The sequence below is a fragment of the Vigna angularis genome, chromosome 6 (assembly GCF_016808095.1).
Source record: "Vigna angularis cultivar LongXiaoDou No.4 chromosome 6, ASM1680809v1, whole genome shotgun sequence".
In the NCBI taxonomy this organism is placed as follows: Eukaryota; Viridiplantae; Streptophyta; class Magnoliopsida; order Fabales; family Fabaceae; genus Vigna; species Vigna angularis.
Genome location: NC_068975.1, coordinates 37,311,334 through 37,330,630, shown reverse-complemented (window position 1 = coordinate 37,330,630; position 19,297 = coordinate 37,311,334). Strand labels below are relative to the sequence as shown.

The 19,297-nt window shown below is 31.3% G+C and overlaps 2 protein-coding genes and 1 non-coding gene across 4 annotated transcripts; all 3 read right to left on the bottom strand.

Annotated features, from left to right (window-relative positions):
* Nucleotides 1–1,715: 1,715 nt before the first annotated feature.
* On the bottom strand, nt 1,716–5,314 carry LOC108343217 (tubby-like F-box protein 8). 2 transcript variants are annotated; one of them, XM_017581346.2, is made up of 6 exons: nt 5,034–5,314; nt 4,668–4,735; nt 3,684–4,115; nt 3,488–3,575; nt 2,881–3,013; nt 1,716–2,713 (listed from the first exon to the last, which is right to left on the bottom strand). In XM_017581346.2, the coding sequence occupies exons 3-6, from the start codon at nt 4,029–4,031 to the stop codon at nt 1,999–2,001; spliced, it is 1,284 nt and encodes a 427-aa protein (XP_017436835.1). In that variant the 5' UTR covers nt 4,032–4,115; nt 4,668–4,735; nt 5,034–5,314; the 3' UTR covers nt 1,716–1,998. The 2 variants fall into 2 exon arrangements, with proteins under 2 accessions (XP_017436835.1, XP_017436836.1); XM_017581347.2 differs by having other exon boundaries at nt 3,684–4,032; nt 5,034–5,307.
* A 7,851-nt stretch (nt 5,315–13,165) lies between these two features.
* Nucleotides 13,166–13,239, bottom strand: TRNAV-CAC (transfer RNA valine (anticodon CAC)). The gene has a single exon. It is a non-coding gene; the product is annotated as a tRNA-Val (tRNA).
* A 2,234-nt stretch (nt 13,240–15,473) lies between these two features.
* On the bottom strand, nt 15,474–17,644 carry LOC108340940 (WAT1-related protein At1g68170). The gene is made up of 7 exons (XM_017578516.2): nt 17,395–17,644; nt 17,198–17,260; nt 16,958–17,074; nt 16,593–16,854; nt 16,357–16,515; nt 16,120–16,271; nt 15,474–16,024 (listed from the first exon to the last, which is right to left on the bottom strand). Exons 1-7 carry the CDS (start codon nt 17,595–17,597, stop codon nt 15,784–15,786), a joined length of 1,197 nt encoding a protein of 398 aa, XP_017434005.1. The 5' UTR covers nt 17,598–17,644; the 3' UTR covers nt 15,474–15,783.
* Nucleotides 17,645–19,297: the final 1,653 nt, after the last annotated feature.

Genomic DNA, 19,297 nt, shown 5'->3' with positions numbered 1-19,297 from the left:
CAAGTTATGAGCAGTTTAATGAACTGTTTATCACAATTAAATATTTGAATCTCGTAGAGTATGTGTTGAATATCTCTAATCAGATATCTTTGGTTATTCTAATTGTCTGTTGAACTTTTGGTCCAATAATAGTTTAACAGTAATGACTTAAACGCTGGTCTAATTATGGCACAACATTGTTGTAGCCGATGGATCAAACAGTACTTAGTGTTAACCGTTGAGTATATACTATACAATCTCGAAATCGAGAACAGTCTTATTAAATTTGCTCAATCAATTTTCACAACAATAGTTGAAAAAAAAAGTTTCATGTTTTTGTCCTTATTGTCTGCATTTTCTTTTTCGTTTTAGTTCATGAATATAAAGTGGTATTATTTCTTAAACAATAATTAAACTAAACGTTTTTCTTTCGTAATAAAAGAAGGTTAACAATCTCAGTTACGGATAAACATGAAATTAAAATTGTTTATTTTATTAAATAATTAAAATATTTATATTTTTAAATTAGGTCTTTGTTGTTGAAATCTGTAATTAATTGAGGTTATGCGAATTTTATTTTGAATGGTTATATTATAAAAAATCGAAATATGGTTTAATTTAGTATTATGTTTTTTATACATTTAATTATTTTTTATTAAATATTGATTAGAAAAAATATTTTATTAAACATTCATATTTTTTTATATTTTTCAATTAAATTTAAGTGGACCACATAGTCGATTCATTATTTTAAAATTTAATTTACAAAATGAAACAATGTTATTTTTACAAAGATAATTAAGATTACATAATTTTATTTTTTTTATTGTACTCTATTTGAATTATAAAACCAAATGGTCATATATAAAATGAGAAATATAAAATTTTAAACGTTGAATAGAACTATAAGTTTTCATAAAATCTCGATTAATTTAGGAGATTGATTTTTCATGTAGAGACCCAAAAACAAATGACAATACAAAGTAAAAGCCACATCGTTTCAATTAACAATAAAATTTAACAACAGAAGCTCAATTAAAAAAATATTAAAATTTTGAAAACTCAATAAATCAAATTTTTTAGTAAAAATTCAAATTTATCAAAAACTTAAAACTTAATTAAATGTTTGATTTATAAAAACAAAATCGAAAAATATTTTAGAAGTATAAAGTTAAAACTCCTTCAGAGATAAAAGAAAGTGTTACTTAAGTATTTATATATTAACTGTCTTAAATATAAAATCAGCAATATTTATAGGTTTCTAAGTAAATTTTTAATTAGAATTGGTTTAATTACAGTTCAAGAATGCGTAAGTATGATTTCCTTTCTTAAACATGCTGAATATATGAAGATGATTTTATATTGACTTTCCTGATCGGTTGTGACATAGATTAGGGAGCAGTCAGTTACACAAGGAAGGGTACTGGTGAAGGAGTTTGAAATGTTTCCTTATCACGTTGAGAGTTCAGCAGTTGAGCGAACGACCGAACGAATATATGGTACATTTATAAAACCTACTGACACGGTGAGTTGTTTGTGATGAATATCTTGGAAAAACAAGTGAAATATGAGTATTGGAATGGGTCCAAAAATGAGACAACCCATGCTCATAATTCTCCTTACGCACAATTATTTTCCTCATTCCCAAACAACTCCCAAGACCAATCTATTCGGTGCCCACCACAGAAGCTACAACCACATACACAACCATGTGACAGTTTACATGTAACTCTCAATTACCGAACATGTACCAGACAGCAGCACATACTAAAATATGTTAAATCACGGTCTGTTGGCAGAATCAACTCAGAATGAAACATAGCAACATCGTATGTTAAAAATGCTCTGAAATCCTATTACATCAGAAATGCACTACGGTTACAATTGAGTCATACAGAACCTCAGTAACAACAATTGCCTACTCCCATGTAATGAAAATAGGAAAATGAAAGAAAACCAAAGGGAAATATGCCATCATCACTGTTTCATTAGCTCTCACTGCTTCATTGTGATTTTATCTTATTCACAAGCCAGTTTGGTGTCAAAGCTGCTCAAGCATATTGCAAAAGCTTGGAATGCAGATAAAGGGTACCGATAATCCATCGTGAACATGTCTTTCCCAACTTTGCCAAACTGAAGAATGATCTTGTCATGTTCCGGTGGAGCCGGTTGGGAGGGTGTAGGTGCACCGGCAGCAGGTTGGGTGGCAGCAATCAACTGAAAGTTTTTAACAGACGCAACAGTTACTCGGCCGCGAAAATTAAGGCACCAACATTGTAACTGTTCGTGCCACCTTGGAGGCTTGTTTTTCAGAACCAAGGGTCTCAGCTTCCCATCATCGTCCTCCAGAATGGATTCCCCAATATCAGAAAACCGCGAGCTACTGAACTCGATGGCTCGGTCGAGCGACTTCGAAAACGAGATGCTCCGAAACGAGTCCTCGAGGGAACGGGGAAGAAGCTCCGGCTTGCCGGGAACGGTGCCGCCTGCATCGAGTGCTGAAGCTGGTATGGAGTGCATGACACAGTGCATCTTTCTGGGGCCTCTAGTCCCGAGCACATTTAATTCATATGTTACCTGAGCTATGTTGTAACTACCAGATGGAACTTTCGGCGACACCTTTTTCGAATAAAATCTGCGGCTCGTCTTCCCAGTTCCAGGAGGGCATATATGAGCTGAAGAGTATGGAGGCTGCGTATCATATATAATGAACTTGGTACCAAGAAAATTTGATCTGGAAGTCCAACAAAATCTCATGAGTTAGAATGCATTTTCCCTGTTCTAAACTTTTAAATTATGTTTTAATTTTAACAGTTCTTTTGGAAGAGAGGCTTCTTGAATGAAGTCAAAGACAACGTAGGATGCAGGAGTTAAACACTTGCAAACAGTAAACTAACTCACCTCAGCTTTCCGATGTAAGTGTTACTTGATCTAGAGATGTTGTCAGCATCCATGGAAATAACATACTCAGTGTAAGTTGTTCTCCTAGTCCTCTTAGCAGAAAGAAGGAATTTCCCATTTTCAACCAACAAAGCTGCAAAAATCAAAGTAATTTATAAAATAAAATAAAAGGAGTTCCCTGTGCAATTGCAACCAGATGACACAGAAACGACTATCAAACAAGATGACACTTTCTCTTCAAATCAGCCATAAAGGGAAATAATAAACACAGAAACCAATCATAAGAGAACTAACAGATTTCCATTCACAGAGCAATGAGTGAAGGCTGGTTTTAGCAAATAATGAGAAAATATGAACAGAAACTCAACCTATAAACCCTATTCTCAAAATTATCATCTAACACTAGCAGTACTTGCTTCAAGTATAAATTACAGTATTGTAAGTTCCATTTCATGCAGATCTCAAACCATACACTCATGCAAAGACCTACACACATGCATACAGAATAAACATTTGCAAAACAAATCACGAGCTTGTACGGCGAGTAAAGATCGACGCAATCATACAAAACCAAGCATTAACTAAATGTATAAAATAGAAAACTCACCAGGGCTGAGACACAGGAATAGGTGGTATGTTAAATTAGATTTATCTCTTTTGATAAAACATTGAATGATTCCATCCCGTGGTCCAGGCTGAAAAGCAAAAGGAGCAAACAATCAGGGTGTTGCTTCAGCTAACATCAACTAACATTGTTTGGTTAATAAAAATTAACAGATCTTCAGCAAAAAAGTAAAGCTAACCTGCTTCAAGGACACGGGGAATGTAAGCTTGCCACAGAACTCAGGGCTCTTAACAATTTCTTTGCACATGTTCCTCCAAGACTGGCAAACTGCAGCACATGCAACAACGTGCTTTCGAGAAGGCCATGTATTCTCACTCTCCTCTAGCCGTCTAATGATATCAAATAGCAATTCTGGGGGTAAACTCGCCCAGCGGCTATTTTGAATCACTAGAGGTTGATCATGTAAATCCTGCACCGATCCTTGAGATTTTCCTCTATGATGACCCGTAAGTCTGACATCAAAACTACGCCTAGACAAGCTCCCAAAACTATCCCTCACATCACGAACTATGCTGCGGAATGACATTCTGTAGGTTGATCCCAACAATAATTATATATATCTCATGTGTGAACTTCTGATGTACTATATCCAACCACTGTCAGCAAATGGCTGTCATTCACCAAATACAGTTATTAATCTTCATCTTTGCAACCAAAATACTCTCTTAAGACTAAAATCCAAATTAAAAACTCCTATACATCAACCACAGTTTTCAAACTCTCCAATTTAAGCATCCACGGGAATGAAGTTAATGAAAGATGTATTGCCAACAATTTAAGTCAATAGGGTTCGACAGCAGACAGTGAAATGCCAGAAGCAACACGCGTGTCAAAGACTACATATTTGATCATCACTCCCAATCGGAAAGGGTAGCTCAAAATAGCATTATCATGATTAGATGGTAACAAATACGCAAGCAAAAACGCCATCATTTTGTGTCCACCATTATTAAGAAAGCCATCGTTTGGTTATTATCCTATAAATCGTATTTGGAATTTATACGGAAATCGCAAATAAGCACATAAAAGTAATTAATTACAAAAAATTTGGAAAATTTGTCACCAATTCAGCGGCCAATTTTGCAGGTACACAAAATGGAAAGCTTTCAATTTTCTTTATCTTTGGCCATTATTGTCAACACCAAGGACCAGAAGAAACTACCTCTTTAAACTCGGAGTTAAAATCAAGTCGATCAAGACTCCCAAGCCGGATCAAAAGCCAACCTTCATCTGAAAACAACAACAAACTGTCAGAAGAAAAGTCACGAAAACTTCAAATCCCACTATATCATTTGAGATTTGCCTCCCACAAACACTGGAAACAAAATAACCCCATTTCTACCCCCACCATTTTCCTTCCAGAAACTTAACAAAACTGAAAACCGCGACCTTTTCCCCCAGCATTCCCAACAGAGACCCAGTACAATTAAAAAATAGCCCGATTTGAAGAAACACTCCACAAACTATCAGAACGAAAGAACAAAACAAAACAAAAGAGAAAACACCAAGAATTTGGGAAAGAACATACCCAGAATACAGAGATCTGTAGGTGAAGTATTAGCACTAGTTCCTGATATGAAATCTACATAAGAATCAGAAAGGAATCACTTTTACACAGCAGAAGATACAACGAAGCAGAAAGACACGAGCTTTAGGTCAGAATGGCAACAGCAACATCTTCTCTTCCCAGTTTCTTACACCTCCCTCCACTCTCTCTCTCTCTCTCTCTCTCTCTCTCTTACGCTTCCTCTCTCATGTCCGGACTCCAAACTTTCATTAAATGTAATTCTTGATGTAAAAAATAAACAAAAAGCAATGAAGTTCAATTATTTATTTATTTAAAAAAGATGTAGAATATAAAATATTGAATTTTTTTTTAAAACAACGAACGTAATTCTGTTTAATGTAGCCACTTGGTCTCCGTGAAGAAATGGTACCATAAAGGTTGCGCCAAGCAGCAAGTAATGTCATGTGCTCACTCTCTCCGCCATTATCGTTAGCATTATTTTATGTTTTCTTCTTACTTATTCCAAACATTAACAATTTCTATTTCTTCTGCTGTTTTTTCCTTCTATCAATAGTTTATGAAAATTCAAACTAATCACATCATTTTAATTTGAAGGAAACCCCCAACGACTTTTTAAAACATAGGATCGTGTAATGGAAATGGATTCAATGAATATTTAAATGCAGCTGAAATGGAGGTTTCTAAATTATCGGTTCTTATATATTATTAAGACACACAAAATCATGTTTATTTTCACCTTAAACCGATTGAATATTACATACGTTTTTTAAATATTATTTTATTAGCTATCCACCACCATAATTATGTCTTATTTACTTATATTTATTTAGAACATCTCAGGTGATAACTTTTATAAATAACACATTAAATTTTTTATTATTGTTTAAAATTTGATTTACTAGTTGAAAAATAATACATCGAAATTATGTTAAAATGATATCGAAAATTCGTAATAAAGTTGATTATCTTTTATCACTCTAGTTTGTCGTTATTGATGTTCTTTCACCTTCATTGTTTTGTTTGAAGTTCTTTATAATATCAAGATACTTATATATTTATTACATATAGTCATCTTAATGTACTAAAGAAAATAAATCATTGTTTGACTCAAAATTACAACTTGGAAAATAAATTAATTATGTGGTATTCAATTATATAATAAGTCTATTAGGATGGAATTATATCATCAAAGATATAATAATATTTCCTGTTTCCATGTTAATTAATTGATATAAAGGTGACACAATAATGTGTAAACCTTCAAGAAGAACAAATTCATCTTAGCCTTTTTGAGAGAATAATTATAGAAGAAACTTAGAATGTGACTTTGAGTGGGAACCTCCCTCGGTATAACTGATTAATATATATATAACATATACTTTTTTTTAATAACTCGTCGTAAATAAATGAAGTACTATAATTTTTAGATTTTATTTGTAATTCATATATTCATTCTTGTGTATATAGTGTATTATTAATCTTGTTATAATTTGGAATTAATACTTTTAGTTGGTGTAAAATCAAGGTTTTTTTCTTTATTTTTTTTTAATTTAAAATTATTATCCTTATCTTAAATGAAATCAGATTTATTTTATAATTTAAAAATTTTAAGATGTAAATACTGACAAAATTTTCATATCAATTAAAATAAACCTAATTTAAAAAATATATATATAAATTTAAATTTTATAATTCAGTTTTATAAGATTAAATTAGACTTAAAATTTATATAAATACAATAATTTAAATTATTATTTTTCTTAAAATTCAATTTTTAAATACTAAAAAAAGTTAATAAATACGATAATCAATACTGTGTTTTTTTTTTCTGATATACTACCTTTGATTTATAATTTTTTATAAATATTTTTGGTGTTGGAAGGTGAAAATTCTAATATATTATTTCCTTCTAATCACTTATTAATTTTACATTTTTCGCTTAAAACACAGCATAAATTTACTAAAGTCTTTATTTGTATGCTTTCACTCATTTACACGTTTGATGTTATATCTGATTTGCATTATTTTTTAATATGTTTGAAGTAATAGTATTTTTCTTCCTTCTACATTTCCAACACAATATTCTTTGAGATTGATGCAGCAACATCTTTCACAGCTTATTCTCTTTGTCTCTTCAAACAATAAAAGTGTCACAATTATTGAAAAAGATGTTATGTTTGCTTTATTTTAAGGTTTCACTAAAAACAATTGTAATAGTAAAAGCTGTAACCAAAATAATTCATCCTTAAATAAATAAATAAATGATCTATATCTCAAAAACTAATCAAATTATAACAACACAAAATATCAAACATTTATGACTCAATACTTTCCGAATTTTAAGTAGAGAATTTTAGCTATCAACTAGATTTTTAAATAAATTCTCTTTAATTTATATTTTTTAAGTTATACTAAACTTAAAAATAGAAAGAAAAAACACATGAAATGCATGATACTCATTATTGGAAAACAAATATAGTAATAAATTAGAACTTCTGATATTGCAGGTTGGGTAGCTTGGACAATAAAATGATTTTACATCAATGTCAAAGTTTAGTACTTCATTTACTTTTTTTCTTCCCACCCAAACTTTCATTAACTGCAATTTTTTTTCTCCGTTTTTATGGGAAAATGTCAAAGTTCTTAATGATAGTAAAATTAAATAAATATTTCGAAACGGTATTTGAATATTTTCATAAACTACGCTTCCCATTTCAATCTCATGAATTTAAAATCATTTTAATTTAGGTGTTATTTATGACCAAGGAAAATAATATTTGCTGAACTAAGTTTAATGATTGATTGCTTTAGGTTAGAGTTTTGGTTTGAAAGTTTGACTTTGACCAACCACGAGACAACGTTCATTAATCATTATTTATCCTTCATACAATTATTATTGGTCTACTTACCATAATTATTATGTTTTATACACTTTCTTTTTAACAAATTTTTCGTTTAATTTTAATTTAAGCTTACCATAATTATTATGCTTTATGAAATACTTTTTATTTAATTATTTTTTCTTTCAATTTTAGTTTAAACTTACTATAATTATTTTATAACTCTGGTCACCAAACAAACAAATTGATCATAAATTAAAGCACATTAATCTTAATGTTATCAATTTAAATATAAAGTATGTTTATTCACAGTTGAATTATAAATGATTTGTATTTACTATATACCATTAATTATTAATTGTCAACTGTCAATATTAAATTGACTTTAACATCGTATTGATTTTTTTGTAAATATCCTCTAAATTGTTTAAACAATTAACTCGACCAAATACATAATAACATTTAAACTTCGGACAACTAAAATACATTTAAGAAAGTTAATCTCGATGAGATACCCAAAACGATTATAAACTTCATTTATTATATATAATTTTCTAGCAATGATTGATAAAAAGTAGATATAGAAAATTGAGAAAAAAATAAATGGAGAAATAGATTGTGATTTATGAAAGAGCAGAATTTAGGTGGATGCAGAGTCTGATAGGTTTGAAGATAGGTGTGGGGTCCACGTTTCCTGTTTGCGAAGGTATTTGGGAGTTGCATTTCATGGCACCATTATGAGCGAAGAAGAAGACTGAAATATAGACCCAACAACTTTTGCCTTTCGTCAAAATCTTCCAACCATTCATCATCACTCATTAATGATCATCGACTTCAATTTTTGCTTTTTAACAAATTAATACTTCGATTCATTTTTTATATTTTTCTGCTGCAACAATTCACATTGAAATTTATTGGGTTACCTTTGTTTTACCTTATTCATAAAAAAATATGTAAGTGTATAAATAACAAAATGCACTGTAGTTTATTGGTGTTATTAGAAATGTGTACAAATAATAATTTAAAAGATCAAAAGTGTAATTTTTAAGTTTGATGTAAAGGTTGATATAAGGATTAAGGGCTTATGTGTTATTCATAAAATATATATAATTGAATTGATATATAAATTATGTTATTTGCTGTAAATAATTAATTGAAGAAAACTTAATTTGGTTTATACTGTTAGCCTGGTATAGGTCGTGTTAAAAATAAATTTATTTTAAAAGCTTGCCAGGAGGTACTCATTGTCAGTGCTCCCCGCACCGGCGTCACTCCCCGCCCTCATCAGATCACCACCAGGCTTTTCAGTGTGTTTTGTCCTCACTCGCACACTTTGGTCACCCATCCCAGAATTACTCCAAGCTAAGCACGCTTAACTATGAAGTTCTTATGAGTCAGGCTACCGAAAAGCAAATGCATTTGGTGATATAAGTAGTCAAATCAATCCCTTTAAGCTATCTTTCAACTGTATAGTCTCATACCTATACAGTCTCCAGATCCCTCTCATTCCGGTGTATGTTCGATCCGTCCATGTGCCCCTTCCACTGGAAGTCTGCCAGGAGCCGCTCATTGTCAGTGCTCCCTGCACCGGCGTCACTCCCCGCCCTCGTCAGTGCCCGGATGTCACAGAATTAATGACTTAACGATGTTTTTTTTATTCCATTTTTTAAAATATTTATTGTGATGTAATTAAAATAGATTGACATAACTCAATTATTTTTATTAGTATTTATTTATTTCACTAAACATTAAAAACTAAAGTTTAAACTTATACAATCAAGTAAACAAATAAATCAAACCTCAAAACTATTTAAATATCATTTAATAACATTATAATATTTGGTCCATAAGGGATCTGCTGCCAGATTTATTAAGCATAGATTGTCAAGCGCTATCCTTCTCCTACTTCCTCTTCATGGTCTTTATCTACTATTGCAAAGTTCTCAACATCTCCATCTAACTTGAATGTAAAGACTCTGTCTACTGTGTCACTACATTGCTTGTAATGTTTCTTGTAATTATTGTGTATACTCGTTGTTGATGTCTAGGTTCTACGGTGGACGTCAGATATTTTGGGTGTGTGGTCGAGATTAACGATTGAAGATATTATTGATCGATCCCACAAGTCTAAAACATGTCTTTTCTTATGTTTCTTGGTCCCGTTAAGTCTAAATTGTTCAAAAGTTATCTATATAAGACACTATGATACCAAAATCAATTCAAACTTAGAGAGTTATAGTATTGAATGTAAATTGATTATAAATCACCTAACATTATTTGTCAAACTTGTATTTATAGATTTTGTGGTGAACTTATGATTATTATTGACCTAATTGCAGTCCAACTGCTCTTAAGGATGTTTTGTTAAGTAATTTGTATTATTGATAATACTGGTTTATATAAACTGTTCTGTCACTTAGTCAACCGATTTGTCGTTCTATGTTGACTAATTGACTGAGGTGTATAATACAATTTTCATATTTTTTTAATCGTGTTAAATTTGAAGAAAAAAGAAAATTATAAAAAATGAGGAAGAAACAAACATCCGAGGAAGAAGAAAAGTAAAATCTAAAGAATAGAAGGGGACCTTTAAAATCACTTTTACGAATTTCATTAAAACCTTTGTTGTTATATAAGTACTGAGGTATTGCGTTATCTTGTATAATGGACCAATGTTCCCAGCCATACGCTTATTATGTGACTAAAATTTATAAAACCAAGTAAATGTATCTTTTCAGTATTTGCATTTGAAACAAAAACACTCGTTATTAAAAATAAAGATACACTTAAAGTTTTATTTATTTTCCTGAAAATAGTTTTCAAGAACAAAAGATACCATTAAAATTTTAATTTTTTTCCTAAAAAGAATTTTCATAAAAAATATTCTGATGTAAGAGCTTGAACTTAATTTTATGTATCCACCCAAAACCACGTGAATGCATTATAACTACATTTTCTTATGTAGCTAAAAGTTTAAAAGGCCCAGAAGAAGAATGCAAAGAAATCCCGAAACGAATTCGGAGCCCCATGGCATTACACAAACATAACATTTCGGAAGATAGGATTTCTCCCTGCACCTCACCCATATCATTCTACACCTCCCATTTTACAATTTTGTCCTTCATTGATTAAGTTTAATGATGATTTAATGGTGTTCCAGTGACCAACAATCCTAAATTCCTGTTTCTATAAATCTTACATGGATCCCTTTCTCATTTTTTTCACTGTTAAATTGTCATTTTCTTCATTGTTTCTTTATTTCACTGAGTTGAAAGGTTGTTTTCGGAAATATTAATGGAGTAAAAATATCACATTAATTTTATACCATAATTTAATATAATAAATAATTAACATTTATAATAAATATATCAAATTATTATTTAATTTTCAAAAAGTTACATAAATATTCTTAAATATTTAACGTCAACTTTACACAATTCTACGAAAAATAATTATCTTCCCTCTCAGGACATTTTTATGCTTACCCAAGCAAATGAGACCGAAAAAAAAGAAAAAAAATAAGTATTTTTAATTTTATTATTCTAAAAGAAATAAAAAGAGGACCTAAATTATTTTTTCTAAAGCGGGTGCACAAGTAAAAGACATGACCAATAAAAGAGAGTCTTTTATATACACTTACCAGTGAATTGCACTGAGAATGAAAGCACACTTAATAGTAGCTGGAGTTGTGGTGAGAATGAACTATACTTCCAAGTGAGGTTACCATAATTCCAACTTCGACGAGCTATGAACCGCACTTTCAAGTATAGTTACCGTGGACTGTATTTTCAACTGCGGCGAGAACCGCACTTTTAAGTGCGACAAGCTATGTAACCGCTTTTCTAATACCAACATGTTCTCAACCGCATTTCCAAGTATAGTTAAGTTAAGATTGACCTTCGATTCAGCTCAAAAATGCATCCCAACATATAGAAACACATACAAATACTACATACAAACTTAGATAAATCATAACCAATATGGACATCCAAATAAATGAAAGAAAAGAAGAGACTGCTAGAAGCAAATGAGGGAGAAGGAGAGGAGAAGCACTCAGAGAGAAGAAAGAGATGTAAGGTTTGGGAATATGAAATGTGATAATCAGGAAAAACGAATGGGTGGTGTAGACTTTTATTATTTAATGGGTCAATTCAAAAAATAACACTCAAAGATTCTCTAACAAGGACACATATGAAAAAAAAATAAGGATGTGCAAATGATATAGGCGAGGTGCAAGAAGAAGCACTCTTCGGAAAATACTATAACATCGGGAGCAGACTTCCGTCGCAACAGTGACAGAGACCACCACTGCTTGCGCGAAAACTACGTCTCCTCTGCTTAATGCATACAATTTATGGGCTTAGTTGCCCATAAAATAGAGGCCCATATAAAATTATTTTGTTACACTAGGCTGTTGGTTTCGTCAGGCAGAAGTTTGGGTTGATTGGTAGTGGAAATTCACGAAGGCTCATGTTAAAGTTTATGGTACAGTTACATTATACATGATGATGAATAACTTTAGCGTAGTTGATTGACTGGTAGTGGAATAAAAGAATCAAACACAAAAAACAAGTGTGATCAATCCCTTCTATTAAAATAAATGCAATAACTACCCTAATTATGTTATCAGAAAATCATATTTTAATTTTAAGTCAACTGTTATTCTCTAATGAAAGTATACAAGTCTTAAATCAACTTAAAACACCTTTAGGTTTCAGAAACATTAAGTGAGAAACCTTGATCTTATATAAATGATAGAACATAAAACACATGTCATACGACTTTTTTCTCAAGGGACCACACGTGACATCAAAATTTAAAGCCATTGACAATTGTATAATCTAAATTTGTTTTTTCTGACTTTCATATAAGAACGACCCTCCCAATTTCCCTTGTGTGCGATGACAGAAAAACTTTTCATTTGAGAATATGTTTAGTTAAATATATCAAAAATGGAAATAGTCAGTACTGCGATTAATTCATAAAAATAAGTATTGGTAGCATAGACAGTAGTTTATTGAAATGTATAGTGACATTGGTGGTGATGTATTTATTGCCTTACACGATAAAACATTCCTTATACAGAACAATTTTGATCATAAAGAGCTGTCCATAGAACCAAGCTTATTTAGATGTTATTACAAACACAGAAACAACCATGCTTAGCTTTCGCTCCTTGCTTTACTTAATCATCCCATTTCCTCCTTGATTGTGGAATCTGTAAAATTGAATAAAAAAGGGTTAAAACAAAACCTAAAAAAATGTAATCTTAAAAAAGACCTAAATTTACGTTGTCTGAGCCCGGGTTCGAACCGGGGACCTCTAGTGTGTGAGACTAGCGTGATAACCAACTACACCACCCAGACAGACATGTAAACTTTGGGATATATTTATATATTACGTTAAACCCATATGCACCTCTTATTTAGATGCCAGTTTTTTGTGCTCTGAAAACAAAGATTTAAAGAAGGAATAAAAAATAATCCATTATTCTAAAACTCGTGTATTGTTTATAGATAAACTCTGAAAAATCACTTTATATAAAATATCAATATTTTAAAATCAATAGATTACTGACAATAATTTTCATTTGTTATTAAACTCTGTAAATTTGGCAAAAAGGAAAAATTATGATAAAGGAGAACAAAAGGAAATATTGAAATGCTCATAAACTTTTGTAGTTTAATTTCACTGAAAAACAATCATCTATGAGATACTAAATTCTAATTTATATGATGGAAAAATTTCTTAAGCTCCATAATAGAAAGGAAATACCAGTGATACTTGAGAATACAAAGACATTTCTGAATATAATTAAACTTTGAAAGTAATTATTACAAAAACCAACTCTGTTAACACATAAAAAAAGCCACGTATGTGAAATCTTAGTCGAGACTATAATTCACCTACTAAGTTTTATCTAAGTCGTTTTGTTCAACGCAAACAAATCCGCTTCAAGTAAATGTAGCTTTTCTGTATTTATTTGAAACAAAAACACTCGTTATTAGAAAAAAAGAAGATACAGCTGAAGTTTTATTTGTTTCCTAAAAAGAACTTTCATGAACAAAAGATACCATAAAAGTTTTCATCGTTGTTCCTAAAAATAATTTTCATAAAAAATATAATGATGTAAGCTTGAAATTAATTTTATGTACTAAATTCTGGGTAACCCGGTCAAATAATTTATGCCAGCCCAGAAGTGTAAGAAATCCCGAAATGAATTCGGAGCCCTATGGCATAACACAAACATAACATTTAGGGAAATACCAGGATCAAACACTCTCTAAAGAAATAAAAGTATAATTTAACGAATCTAAAATTAAAAATAAAATAACTCTACTTTGTAGCTTAAAAAAAAACGAGATGCACCCTACTGCATCACTCCATTTACACAATTCCAACGTCTTAAGATTTAAGACTCTGTTTTATTTATTTATTTAATCAATTTAAACACACATAATTGATTAATTAAATTGATAAGACAAACCGTATTACACTAATGTACAACGAAAAAAATATTTATGGTGGTTATTACCTGGACCGCATCTAATGCTGCACTTGCGTTCACATCGTTGTGTAAGCCTCGCTGCATGTCACATTTTCACCGCTCGTTATCATAAACATCTGAATAAATCTACATCTAATTTGATTTTACTAATTTCCTCTTCTGATTTTGCCAAACATCGAAGATGTAAAAGTAGTTTGTGCTAGGTGATTAAACGATAGGCAAATTCTTCCATTAAGGTTTAGAGTGTAGTGTGATTTTACACGATTAAGCTGATTCAACAGGTTTAAAGCACAGTTATAATAGAAGTAAAAGAAATGACTCAAGATATTTGATCATAAATGAAGATTTATTAAAGATAAAAAAAAAAAGAGAAATGGTAATGAGAAGATGATGACTTACAGTCTCTTTGAACACAGGCAGTCGAGCAACCGTCGAGGCAATCAGCAGCATCGGGAACAACGCTCTCCATTTGCGAAGCGATGAGAAGAAAAAGCATCGTCGCAGCCATCATCTTCTTCATCTTCTCCTTTCACTCTAATAAAATAAAGTAGGTTTTGCCTTCATATTTATCCACTTTACGCTAAATAAACGACCATCCTTATTCGATGAAATTACGGATATGCCATGCCATATCTGAACGGCATAGGCACATGCACAGAAAACTGTTGAAGTTTGAGAGCAAGAATGCGTATTTTAGTTTCTTTGAAATTATCTTGAAGGCCCAGACAATTTTTTGAGAGATGAAAGAAAGGTCAATTAATGCGTTCGGTTGTGGTATCTGTGTGGTTGAATTTATATCCATTGATAATTTCGTAGTCATGTTTCTCACGCATATGTTTCTTTCTACTATATCAGATTGTGATAGCTACTCTTTGCTACCCGTAACTTAAATTGCGTGTGACCGCATCCAAAAACCATGCCTCATCCTTTTCGACATTTTTTTTAAAAATTTTCTTCACTTAAAATAAGGCACATTATATCTGTACTCACTTTTAATTAATTTTATAAAAATAAATAAATAGGTATTACGAGAGTATAAAAAACGTTGCTCCAAAATAGCCATTGCAATCTGTTTCGAATGCAAGTTCAGAATAGAGTAAACTGTATTTATTTATCTTGGTGGGCAAATACAAAACAATAACCTCTCTAATGCTTACAATTCATGGGCTAAAAGCCCAAAGTAGAGGCCCATATTAAATTATTTTGTTACACTAGGCCGTCGGTTTCGTCAGGCAGAAGTTTGGGCTGATTGGTAGTGGGCTTATGTTAAAGTTTATGCTACAGTAAACTGTAAAGTGAAACGTAGTTGATTGACTGGTAGTGGAATAAAAGAATCAAACACAAAAACAAGTGTGACCAATCCCTTACTCCCTCTATACTCGAATATCTTCATCAGCTTTCCTTATTGTTTTGTCAAATCCTCACAATCTTTGTCAAGATTCCTTGTAATAGCAGTGATTTCGCTTCGGTTGTTGTGGTCACATTTATCATGATCCATTGGGGTGGACACGACAACAACTTCTACGGCTTCAGCTTCTCGGATGGTCTCCGATGGCACTAACTGAGTGATGTTCTTCATCTCTTTACTTTTACCCCACAGAACCATGTACAACCCACACACAATCAGCACTGCTCCAACCACACTAAATACAAAACAAAACCATTTCATGAATAATACGTATATAATGAAGACCCAGATAATCAAATTCTTCAAAGTGAATTAAGATCTACAACATACCTTCCTACATACAAATTCTCGTTGAGCATCAAAGAACCAGCAATAGCCACAAGCACAAGCATTAGCGGGTTGAAAACAGACGCAAAAAGAGGCCCTCTCATTTGTATGCACCATGCAGTAATAATAACTACTATTCCAGAGGCCACGATTCCCTGCAATAATTAAATTTAACTCCAATCAAAACTTTCTTATTTCGTTCATGCATCTATTTTATATAATTAAAATATGAATATATACCGAATAAGCCACAGCAAGTAGCCTGATATTCCAACCCAACTTCCATTGGCTGAAATCTCTCTCAACACAGAAACCAAAAGCAGCGGCCTGTATTGCTCCTGCCGTAGACATCAGAGCCGTGCTTGAATAGTGACAAGGGTATTCTTTGCTCATCTTAGCCTGTGCCACAAGAGCTCACATCACAAACGGAAAAAAAAAAAAGCTTAAAAATGTTAAGTGAAGGAGTTTGAGATGACCTGAATGGTGAGCCAGAGAGAAAAAGAGAAGCAGCTTAATATGGAACAAAGAGCCCCCAACAATGTATTGCTAGAGTCAGAATTTAACTGTGCCACGTGGCCATCTTGGTGCTGACGTGGATGCATAAGGTTGATGTGGAAAGGCCAGATATTAATCTCTGCACCTTTGATAAAAGTCAACACCATTGCCCCACCAATCCCAATTATAGTTCCCAACACCTTGGCCCTTCCTGCGGCTGCCCTCCAATTCAACCTTTCGAAACTACACAAAAATTAAACAAAACTAACTTCAATTTCCACTAATTAAATGATTAATGAATAATATTAAGAAAAAAAAAGCGTTAATGGTGGCAAGTGATGATTACCCGCAGGAAATGGCCATCACAAAGGTGATAGCCGGAATGAGATTGTAGAGAGCGGAGGCAAACGTTGCTGATGTTAAAGCCAAGGACTGGTAGAAAAGATTCTGAAATAAACTTCCCCTATAATAACATGGTTGATGATTAATTAATTAACTAACTAACCACCATTGACAGTTAACAGTAACTAACTGCATATATGTTTTGTTTTACAGTTTAGACATTATGGTATGGGAGAAGACATACCCGAATAATCCACAGAGAAATGCCATGAAAAGAACCCTCCAAGTCATCTTTGGTCTTTTCTTCCTGCACAGAAAAAAGAAAAGAGAAACCATATCAGCCACAGCTAAGCTGATCTGTTGCGTATTATTATAACATGAGGTCCCTTGAGCTTAAAGTAACAAAGAGAAGAAGGTGGAAGTAAGGAAACGATGATGGACCTTTCAGAAATGAGAGCGAGAGGAACAGTGAAAGCAGATCCAAAAGCGAGACGATACGTTGTGGCAACTTTTACACTCATTCCGTCGTTTATGGCGAGTTTGAAAAGCACATTGACAGCAGTGTATGCAATTTGCACTAACACCATCAGCAACACTGGTTTCAACCCATGCATTGCATTCATCACTCCCTTCATTTCTACCATTCTGTTTTTCGGTTCAAAGTAAGCTTAAATGGGAAATAGGTAGCGATGTGAAGATAATAGAGTGAGCAGCAAAGGGGTATTTATACTTATGATGAGGGCTGGGATGAATACATGAATAATGAAGATGCAGATTCCAAATAGTGTTTCTCATCTAAGGACCACGCTGATTATTTTCTATTATTTTTATGCAACTTTAACTCACAAAAGAAAACTATATAATATACTCAATCATCTCTTCTTTAAACAAAACTTTGTTTCCTTTTGCTTTGCTGCATTATACGTCCTTCCATACTTTGCTTACCAAATTTCCTTTAATAATATTGCATTTCGATGGGAAGAAAGAAAATAAAAGAAAGTGAATGAATTACAGAAGAAAGAGAGAGAAAAATATATTGTTTTGACGAGTGAGAATATTTAAATTAATTGGAAAAAATTATAAATATAAAATACATGAGATTGAACGATTTGAATGTAAATAAAGAGACACGAAAAATAGATAAATATTTTTAATTATTGTATTAAAATGATATATTTACAAATTAGCACAAACGAATAAAGAATAAAACAGCATAATCTTTGAAATTTAATTTCATATGTATTAAATCAATCCAAACAAACCCAAAAACCTCAGTAATTAATTAATACTAATACTAATACAATTTTTAGCACTAATTTATATTCATTTATTAATTTTATTATTCAGAAATGGGATTTTAAACGTGACAATAAGAAGCGTGGAATATTATAAACGACTACTTTTATATAAAAAAAAGTTTGACCTCTTTTTTCGAACCTTTCGATGTACATATCTTTATTTTTGATAATGAAAAAATCGTTATCATAACTTAAATATATATTTTAAAAGAATTAAACATGTATATATACATATTTAATAAAAATTAGACTGTATTGAACAAACATAGCTATAAGCTAATTAAGAAGAAAGTTAGTTGATGTGTGGCTAAGCGAAAGTTATTAAGTTAGTTTATTGAATTATAAATACTTAATGATATTGTTTGTAGAATTAGCTGATAAATAAAAAGTAATGTAAATGAACATATTATATGATATTTTAATATTATTTCATAAAAAATATAATCTTATATGTCTATAATTTAGCTTTAAAAATCTTATAAGTTTTAATTTAAAATAATTTTTTTTTTCAATCAATAATTTTATGTGTTCTACATCCTGCTGTATTATGTGTCAAAATGTGAAACAAATATATAATAGTACAACGTACACTTAAATAAAAAGTTATATTTTAGTTTATTCCAATATCATAGCGAAAAAGTTATACTTTAATTATGCTAACTGGTAATCTCGAAAGGACATACTATTATATTTTAATATCATAGATAATTAATATTGTCACGCTAATTTATTATTAATATTTTGAAATACATTTATAAAATAAATAAAATAACGATAATAATAAAAAGTGAAATACAAAACCAAAAAAAAAATAGTCTTATATAAAAAGAGAAAAATAAATTTGATAATTACTTTATAACAAAAATAGAAATAAAATAGAAGAAACTGAAAAGGAAAATATTTAAAGTAATGTATCAAAAAAGTTACAAGGTAATGAGATAGTACCAAACACAACTGATCAGTCAAACAACTTTTTTTCGGTTTAATGATAGAAGTTAATCAGAAGCTGATGATTTAACATGTTTACCAAACATAACATTCATCAC

What these genes read in the sequence shown, in the direction of transcription:
- LOC108340940 (XM_017578516.2), bottom strand. Translation starts at nt 17,597, where the DNA reads ATGGTAGAAATGAAGGGAGTGATGAATGCAATGCATGGGTTGAAACCA. An exon ending in TTTCTCTGTGGATTATTCGG is followed by an intron (nt 17,075 to 17,197) that starts GTATGTCTTCTC and finishes ATGTTATTATAG; the next exon opens with GGGAAGTTTATTTCAGAATC. An exon ending in GAGAATTTGTATGTAGGAAG is followed by an intron (nt 16,025 to 16,119) that starts GTATGTTGTAGA and finishes TTTTGTATTTAG; the next exon opens with TGTGGTTGGAGCAGTGCTGA.
- LOC108343217 (XM_017581346.2), bottom strand. Translation starts at nt 4,031, where the DNA reads ATGTCATTCCGCAGCATAGTTCGTGATGTGAGGGATAGTTTTGGGAGC. An exon ending in TCCCCGTGTCCTTGAAGCAG is followed by an intron (nt 3,576 to 3,683) that starts GTTAGCTTTACT and finishes TTTGCTTTTCAG; the next exon opens with CCTGGACCACGGGATGGAAT. An exon ending in ATTCCTGTGTCTCAGCCCTG is followed by an intron (nt 3,014 to 3,487) that starts GTGAGTTTTCTA and finishes TGATTTTTGCAG; the next exon opens with CTTTGTTGGTTGAAAATGGG.